General features: G+C 35.2%; 1 protein-coding gene across 1 annotated transcript; it reads right to left on the reverse strand.

The window, feature by feature from the left end:
* Positions 1 to 4476: 4476 nt before the first annotated feature.
* LOC132112041 (transmembrane protein 26-like) lies at positions 4477 to 7336 on the reverse strand. Its single transcript, XM_059519632.1, has 4 exons — positions 6791 to 7336; positions 6178 to 6274; positions 5521 to 5598; positions 4477 to 5167 (listed from the first exon to the last, which is right to left on the reverse strand). Exons 1-4 carry the CDS (start codon positions 6979 to 6981, stop codon positions 4922 to 4924), a joined length of 612 nt encoding a protein of 203 aa, XP_059375615.1. The 5' UTR covers positions 6982 to 7336; the 3' UTR covers positions 4477 to 4921.
* Between the last annotated feature and the right edge of the window lie 2921 nt (positions 7337 to 10257).

Here is a 10257-nt window from a genome sequence, read left to right on the forward strand (position 1 = left end):
TCACTAATTATTTCTATATGCCTATAAAAAAGGTACACATATTTGTATTGCGTTTTCTGTATATTATGGCATCTCATTCACAACATCTGGAAAGTCGTACACCTTTTATGTATTCATAATTTAGCACAAAAAGCTACACATTCTAAAATATTAGCAATATCTGTAAAAAAAAAAAATCATAAAAAATATGATTATAATTTTCAGATTTGTTTTTTTACTTTAATTTTAATATTAACATTAAAATTGTTACTGAAAAAAAATCGTATCAGTCATTAAGAATGTCATCAGTCATTAACATTACTTGCTCATAATGTTAATTTTCAGTGTTTAAATGCAGTGAATTTAGTCTTATGTTAGAAGATGGTTACATCATTTTACAGCAACAATGACAGTTTAGCACGGACTACATATACATATAATCTACTGTTTATATTATCAGTCATTTCACATAATAAACATGAAGCATATAAAGTTATATAGGTTAAGGTATATATAATGTATTAAAATACTAATAAATAGAAGAACTTGCGCAAATATTGAGCATAGTAATAACTTCATTTAAACACGTTCATTTAGCAAACATACAGTAACAAATGCTACAGTTGAAGAATGCTACAATGGTAGAGAGTCACATTATATGTGCTGCAATACAAAGCTGATTTCACTTATGTTTTTAAACGTAATATTCCAAGATAAATCAGCAAATAAAACAGCAGGTGAATAACAATGTAAAAAATTAATCAATATATCAGATTAATTCAACATGTGAAGAATTTTTTTTAATATAAAAAAAAAAATATTTATACTTATACATCTTTGGTATTGCATGTGTAGAAAGCACTATTACCGATCATACATGTACCTTCACTGTAACTTTTTTTTTTTTTATCAATATGACATTTTTGAGAGAAGAAAACTCCAAGCTATATGTCAGCACTTTTAGAGATTTCTGATAGAGTTTTCACGAGCGATGACTTTCATAGAAGTTTTATTATTATTGTTAATTAAATCTAAAACTATAATACATAATAAAAATAGGCTTAAGTACTAAAAATACTAAAATTGAATTTTTTTTAAAGCTAAATAGAAATATCAAAACAAATAAGTGCATAAAGTACATAAAATTATAAACTATAGGTTTTACATAAAAAGTTTTAAGTGTTATTGAAATAAAAGGTTCACGTAGTACTTCAAAAGTTGACGTTCAGCTTCCCTATAACAGAAATATTAATAATTGAGTGTCTGATGTCATAGTTTTTCTTAAGGAAGCACACGTAGCCCTTGACTTCTGGGAGTGTGCCATTAAAAATAAGAGAAATGTCGTCATGTCCAATTCTCTCCTTTGGAACGGATACTCTGCCCTCAAACACTGGATCCACAAACAGAGAGCCAGATTTCCACTGAAGCACCACCTGACTCAGGCTTTTCCACTGAATAAATGCAGCCTGTGCTCCTGACCAGTCAACACGGCCGAAACAAGACAAAACGACCGTCTGTCCTGACTCAAACAACACACTTTGAGATCTGGGGACTAAAGAGAGATAGAAAATGCAAGTGAGAGAAATTAATATAAAAATATACTTTTAGAAAAGCATTATGACACAAAGGTTTACCTTTCACCTCAAAGTCAACCTCTCCAAGTGCCACTTTTCTGTCCATCTTTAGTCAGCACTCATCGGTACCGGCCGCTGTCACTTGTCTCTGTGTGAATAATAGACAGACAGAAATCTACATCATAACTGAACAATTAAATGTAGCTGTATAATGAAAATATTTACTTTTCTGAAGTTGGCTGTTTTGTAAACTCATTTCATAAAGTCAAGAATTTACTTCTGACATGAGCGCACAGCAAGTGTGTGCTTTTGGCATTTGAATTTCTTGCACTTCACACACATGGTGCTGGTTTTTCTCTCATGCTTGGATGGGCACACCTCACATCTCTTCCGTTTATTTCTATCATCTGTGTTCCATCCTTCATTTTCTGTGTGTCTGACTCCAGATGCACGTTTCTGCCCTCCATGTTCAGAATCTCTCTGGGTAGCTCAGGTTTGTCATTTGTAATTTGCCATTAATTTTGAACACCATGATTTAGCTTTTTGAAGTGTGTTTGGTTAGGGTTAGAGCACTTTTAGATACACTTACACTTTAGAACTGGAGTTGATGCCTGACATACATGAATTAAATGTTTTTATTTTGTGTCTGTACAGTTTCTTTTGAATAGCTGCCTATGAGGGTCAAATTGACCTGCGAACATCACAAACGTAATAGTAATTTTGCTTGTATATGTAAAAAAAAAAAACAGCATGTTGAAACTTTACATGCATGTCCATGATGATAAATGAGAAAAAGTCACAAAATATCAAGAAAAGAAAAAAGGTTTAATATTATTTCAGGTAGCCAGAACAAATAAATGATAGGTAATTTTTACCATCTGTGGCTGACAAAATATTTTTCTGTATTGAAAATCCTCATTTTTTAGCTTCATAAAGTAGTAAAAAAATAAAATAACAAAATATAACCAAGAAATTGTATTATTTTGTGTCAGTACAGTTTCCTTAGAGCGTTAAAATATGCGGTTCAAATTGACCCATGAACATCATGAACGTAACAGTAATTTTGTTTGTATATGTCAAAAAACACCAGCATGTTGAAACTGCATGCATGTTCATGATGATAAATGAGAAAAAGTTACAATATATCAAGAAAAAAAAACATTGGTTAACCAGTATTTCCAACAACTAGAAAATCTAAACGGGTCAAATTGACCCGCAACATAACACAAGGGTTAACTTCATTTTGAATGTAACATGGTTGACATTTAATTGCACAAAACACAATTTGAGAGAGAAATGCCACCAGTTTTAAGTATTTATTATTATGTGAAATCTATTGTGAGTGATGTATAAGACATATGTTCCATTCCACTTCCTGTTTGTTGTTGGCGTTTGCACTGCGTTTGAGCTCCGTCACTATATTCTTTTTATCTATTTTTTTTTTATCTTAAAAACGACACCACCGGGTTAACGACACCACGCTGCGGCAGACGGAGACGCTGAAGAGGGACTTCAAGAGCCTGATCGAGACGGTTCGCAGCACAATACCCGCGGCGACGATCATCATGTCAGGACCACTGCCCACGTATCGACGAGGACACGAAAGGTTCAGTAGACTTGTTGCTTTAAATGAATGGTTGTTGTCATGGTGTAAAGAACAGAAACTGCTATTTGTTAATAATTGGAATCTTTTCTGGGAGCATCCTAGGCTTTTTCGCGCTGATGGCCTGCACCCCAGCAGAGTCGGAGCGGAGCTGCTCTCATACAACATCTCCAGGACACTTCGCTCCATGTGACTAGAAAGACTCAAATAACTATTATGATGACTTTTGTTCCACCCGCTTAAATGATAAAAGTACTTGCACTGTACAATCTATACCAAACTACTGTTTTAAGCATGAGCCCCGTCAGACTGGTCGTGGCGGAGGTGTTGCAACAATATATAGTGATATTCTCAATGTTACCCAGAAAACAGGATACAGGTTTAACTCTTTCGAAATACTTCTGCTTAATGTTACACTGTCAGACATGCAAAAGAAATCGAATGTATCTCTTGCTCTGGCTACTGTGTATAGACCACCAGGGCCGTATACAGAATTCTTAAAAGAATTTGCAGATTTCCTCTCAGACCTTATGGTTACAGTTGATAAGGCGCTAATCATGGGAGATTTTAATATTCACGTTGATAATACAAATGATGTATTGGGACTTGCGTTTACTGGCCTAATAAACTCTTTTGGAGTCAAGCAAAATATCACTGGGCCCACTCATCGTTTTAATCATACACTAGATTTAATTATATCGCATGGAATCGATCTTACTGATAAAGATATTGTACCTCAAAGTGATGATGTTTCAGACCATTTCCTTGGATCGTGCATGCTGCGTATAACTGATATTAACTATATGTCTCAGCGTTACCGTCTGGGCAGAACTATTGTTCAGGCCACCAAAAACAGATTCCCAAATAACCTGCCTGATCTATCTCAAAAATACACATGAATTAGACCAAATGACTGGCAACATGGGCACTATTTTCTCTAATACATTAGAAACTGTTGCCCACCTTAAATTGAAAAAGGTTAGAGAAAAAAGTACTGTGCCAAGTTATAACTGTAATACTCACTCACTTTCTCAAGAAAGAAACTTGTAGTCTTGAACGCAAACGGAGAAAAACTAATGGAAACTAATCCCGTATTTTCTAATAATATTACCAAGGGGCAACATGTATATTGAAAATAGAAGGGGACCTAGGACGGATCCTTGTGGCACTCCATATTTTGGAATATTTGATACGCTTACAAACTGACAGTCACCACTTATAAGCTACTACTAAATATTGTAGAAACGTAATTTTCTGTAAAGTTGCTTTGTAACGATTTGTATTGTAAAAAGCGCTATACAAATAAACTTGAATTGAATATGTTTTACTGAATGTTCAGCGTTCAACAACATTTCAAATGAAACTACTAATTACTACTTGCTGATTTTGACAGGCAAAAAAGGCACCTGAGAATGGACCGACAATAATCATCACTCCAATCCAGTAATACTGCACTGTATTTCAGAAATACTACTTTAATCATTTTTTACTAAATGTTATGATGTAATTTATTCCTGTGATGGCGAAGTTGAATTTTTAGTAGCCATTACTCCAGTCTTCATTATCAATTGCTGCTCAAGAAACATTTCTTATTATTATCAAAACATTTGTGTTGCTTAATATTTCTGTGAAAACTGGGATACATTTTAAAGATATTTATATGAAATAGAAATCTTATGTAACATTATAAATGTCTTAATCTATCACTTTTGGTCCATTTAATATGTCCAGCAGTGTCAACAATAGCATATGAAGTAGCATTCAATCAAGCTTTCATGAACTGAATGAGAACAGGAAGTACCCACTTGACATCAGAGAGTGTTTCACTGGTAAATTCGAGAATGTCTGCTGCCGTGCCAACAAAGATGAGTAAAAGCTGAGACAGCTCGTCACGCGTCACTCCTCCTAATGGGAGGAGCCACTTTCCAATGATGAGAAGAATCAGCAGAACCTGATGAAGACCAAGGATCCAGTCATTCGCACACACCGAGGTGAGCATGCGCTCCAAGTGCTGGAAGACACAATATTATACAGACAGCTACTTTTTCAGTTCTGAACACATCACACCATTGCATAATGAGGAGAACTGTCTGTGCTGTGAAGCACAGGAAATAGATTTCATCACAAATTGAATCCCAAACATGTGATTTGTGCATACACGATAGATAGATAGATAGATAGATAGATAGATAGATAGATAGAGAGAGAGAGAGAGAGAGAGAGAGAGAGAGAGAGAGAGAGAGAGAGAGAGAGAGAGCAGATGCATCACAGTCAGAGCATTAGTCACTTTTTTTTACAGCAAAGCACTGACCCACAAATGAAAACCTTAAATATAAACAAATAAATATTACATTTCAAAATTACCTTTAGTGTTTCGTTACCCATTGTGTTGTTTAAAGGCAATATGCTCTTGACATTGTCCCAAGAGTCCAGTTTCCTACACTGCCAGACACAAAAAGCACAGAGAAGAATTTAATGAGTGGAAAAAGAATATCAGCTTATTTATGAGCATAACAGGTCTATTGACTTTAGAAAAACATATGCATAATCGCAGCATTTTGCTGATAAAAGGCATTAAAGGGACATTAAAATGGCTGTCCTCATCCAAAAACGAATCAGACTTTTTTTTTGCCAAGTATTGTTACACACACAATGAATTTGTCTTGGTGAGGCTTCCAGTACACAGAAAAAATAAATACATAAAATAAGAAGACAAACACATACAATACACACTGCAGGCCAAAAGTCCAAAATAATTTTATAATGTTTTTAAAATGAGTCGTGCGTCCAATGTTGCATTTATTTGATCAAAAATACAGTAAGAACAGTAATTTTGTGAAATATCACTACAAAATAAAATAACTGTTTCCTATTTTAATATATTCAAAAATGTATTTTTTTTTTTATAGCAAACAGCTTTTTCACTGAGAGTACAAGGTCACATGGGTTTGGCACGACATGACAGTGAATACAAGAGGGCAGAAGACTCCAAAATGGAAAGATTGGTATACAGAATAATACCTGAGGGTCACTGGCTTTGTTCTCCTGATGATGTAACTCTAGAATCCATATGGACGGAATAATGCTGATGAGGAAGAGCAGGATTGCTGGAGAAAACCTATGAGAAGACAGAATATGCTTACATCATTTTACAGAACACAAATACACACACTGAACAATTACTGAGATTGTGTTGTTGTTGTTGTTTTTATGTTCCTTTTAGGGCCAATCTAAAGCTCACTGCTGGAGACCCTTAAGATTATACTACAGTAGACTACTAGTATTCTTTACACACACTGTGTCACTGTGTCTGCAGTAGCCTAACAATAGGTCTAGCAGGATGTTTGTGAGGGGGAGTGAGGGAGGGAGAGAGGAATGACGGTAACTTTTTAGGAAAACTTAATTAAAATATAACTGAAACCAAAGAACAGCTAAAGAAGTCAAATGAACGCCACACACACACACACACACACACACACACACACACACACACAGATATTAAGCTAAATATTGAATACAAGTTATTAGACCACGACGAGTGATTCATCCAGCAGAAACTAATCAACAGCAAGATGGATCTGTCAGTAATGTTAATCATTTATTAATCTGTAGAACTGTAAAGGGTGTCACTCACCATTTGTAGTCTTTCCCTTTCCTTCGTTTTAAAGTGAAGATCATCTCCACGACCAAAGGGATGTAAAGAACAGTTAGTAACCAGTACATGTTGTTATTTTTCACCGTTTTTACTCTCCAGACGCCGATTAGAGAGACCAGAATGAATAACGACCTAGTAATGATCGCGCACACGAATTTAACTAAAATCATGGTGAAGGCGAAGGTGTCCCGGGATTGTGCGGTGGAGAGTGCGCTTGTAGAGCCCCGTTGAGTCCCCAGTTTGTGTTGAATCCTCCCACCAGCGTCAGTGTGTGAAATCACTCACAGTGGTCAAATGTTTGTTCTGAAGACATAGCTCCGAGGAAGCCTGGAAGATCGTATATACAAGGCATCGTATATGCCATTTAAACGTACGTTTATTGTATATCTGGACACTCTTTGCAGTTTGGCAAAACTTTCCCTGTTGAAATAAAAAACAGTTTAAACCAGCCTAAACTGGTTGGATAGTTTTAGCTGGTTTAATTAAGATGGAAGTAGGTGGTCTCCCAACCTGACCAGCTATAGAGGTTGCCAAAACCCCTTTAAAACCAGCCTGTTGACCAGCTGTGACCAGACTTTTTTCAGCAGGTTTTTAGGGTTCTTTCAGTGACAAAGAACACGTGTGAAACTTTAACTGAACGGTAGAGGGCAGCACTCACTAATTATTTCTATATGCCTATAAAAAAGGTACACATATTTGTATTGCGTTTTCTGTATATTATGGCATCTCATTCACAACATCTGGAAAGTCGTACACCTTTTATGTATTCATAATTTAGCACAAAAAGCTACACATTCTAAAATATTAGCAAAATCTGTAAAAAAAAAAAAAATCATAAAAAATATGATTATAATTTTCAGATTTGTTTTTTTACTTTAATTTTAATATTAACATTAAAATTGTTACTGAAAAAAAATCGTATCAGTCATTAAGAATGTCATCAGTCATTAACATTACTTGCTCATAATGTTAATTTTCAGTGTTTAAATGCAGTGAATTTAGTCTTATGTCAGAAGATGGTTACATCATTTTACAGCAACAATGACAGTTTAGCACGGACTACATATACATATAATCTACTGTTTATATTATCAGTCATTTCACATAATAAACATGAAGCATATAAAGTTATATAGGTTAAGGTATATATAATGTATTAAAATACTAATAAATAGAAGAACTTGCGCAAATATTGAGCATAGTAATAACTTCATTTAAACACGTTCATTTAGCAAACATACAGTAACAAATGAAGAATGCTACAATGGTAGAGAGTCACATTATATGTGCTGCAATACAAAGCTGATTTCACTGATGTTTTTAAACGTAATATTCCAAGATAAATCAGCAAATAAAACAGCAGGTGAATAACAATGTAAAAAATTAATCAATATATCAGATTAATTCAACATGTGAAGAATTTTTTTTTAATATAAAAAAAAAATATTTATACTTATACATCTTTGGTATTGCATGTGTAGAAAGCATTATTACCGATCATACATGTACCTTCACTGTAACTTTTTTTTTTTTATCAATATGACATTTTTGAGAGAAGAAAACTCCAAGCTATATGTCAGCACTTTTAGAGATTTCTGATAGAGTTTTCACGAGCGATGACTTTCATAGAAGTTTTATTATTATTGTTAATTAAATCTAAAACTATAATACATAATAAAAATAGGCTTAAGTACTAAAAATACTAAAATTGAATTTTTTTAAAGCTAAATAGAAATATCAAAACAAATAAGTGCATAAAGTACATAAAATTATAAACTATAGGTTTTACATAAAAAGTTTTAAGTGTTATTGAAATAAAAGGTTCACGTAGTACTTCAAAAGTTGACGTTCAGCTTCCCTATAACAGAAAAATTAATAATTGAGTGTCTGATGTCATAGTTTTTCTTAAGGAAGCACACGTAGCCCTTGACTTCTGGGAGTGTGGCATTAAAAATAAGAGAAATGTCGTCATGTCCAATTCTCTCCTTTGGAACGGATACTCTGCCCTCAAACACTGGATCCACAAACAGAGAGCCAGATTTCCACTGAAGCACCACCTGACTCAGGCTTTTCCACTGAATAAATGCAGCCTGTGCTCCTGACCAGTCAACACGGCCGAAACAAGACAAAACGACCGTCTGTCCTGACTCAAACAACACACTTTGAGATCTGGGGACTAAAGAGAGATAGAAAATGCAAGTGAGAGAAATTAATATAAAAATATACTTTTAGAAAAGCATTATGACACAAAGGTTTACCTTTCACCTCAAAGTCAACCTCTCCAAGTGCCACTTTTCTGTCCATCTTTAGTCAGCACTCATCGGTACCGGCCGCTGTCACTTGTCTCTGTGTGAATAATAGACAGACAGAAATCTACATTTCTGAGGCCTTCTGCAGAAAGATATGTTCTGTTGAAGTATCAAGCTGGAACCACACAACAAGATGCTCTCCGGTGCACCACTGGATGTCTAGAAGATCAGACGTTATGATCTTGATATGGCTGTCCTGACAGAGAAGAGTGACTGATATACCATGGTCAGTACCACGACCAGCCTCACTGAAAATAAAACACTGAAGAAGACTGAAGGGACTCGATCACTTTACAATGAACAGATTTACTTTTTTTCACATTTAAACATTGATCAGGGAACATAAACAGAAAAACAGAAAATTTGGACTAAACCACATGATGCATATGGATTACTTCTCTTTGGATTGGATTAGATCTCTTTATGTATTAAAGTGGTAGTTGCGTGGACCATCATTCAAGGGACAGAAATCTTATATTCTATGAAATATCTTCAGTTGTGTTTCAAAGATAACAAAAGGCTTGGCCGAGTAAACTGATGAGATTTTTAATTTTTAACTAACCCTGTTATAAAAGAATGTGGCCATATGTGTCACCTAAGATGTGTGCTAATGCCAGGTTGTGAACAGAGCCACTGTGTGACTACACAATCAACTGAGCAGAATGGTTCCTGAGAGAGATGTTGTTGTCATTAATTGTTTTTTTTTTTTTTCAAGAAGCCAAGTTCCTGGCTTCTCCCAAGATCTTCAAGGATCCAATTGACCTCGGAATCAGCTGTAAAGGAGGATGAAATCGATGTCTAAGGTTAAACTATATTTCAGATATGGGGTTTTATTAACAAAGTTCGGGAGAAGCACGATCCGATAATCATCCAATTTGGCATAGGTGCATCTCGTTTAGCTAACCATGTTAACTAGCACAGCAAGTGTATATATATCCAGCCTTCCTACCTCCTGTCCTACGACAGTTTTTCGGCATCCCTCCTCCACCCCAACTCCTCACTTCTAATCCGTTTTATCCCAAATTAGGGATAGGGGGAGTTCTTTGGGTTTGGGCTAAGCTCCGGGCCCAGACCCCTCCCCCAGGACAGCACGCCAAAATATGCCTACTATTCTCTTTCAGATTAGATGTAAGGGTG

This window comes from Carassius carassius, chromosome 31 (genome assembly GCF_963082965.1).
Source record: "Carassius carassius chromosome 31, fCarCar2.1, whole genome shotgun sequence".
Lineage (NCBI taxonomy): Eukaryota > Metazoa > Chordata > Actinopteri > Cypriniformes > Cyprinidae > Carassius > Carassius carassius.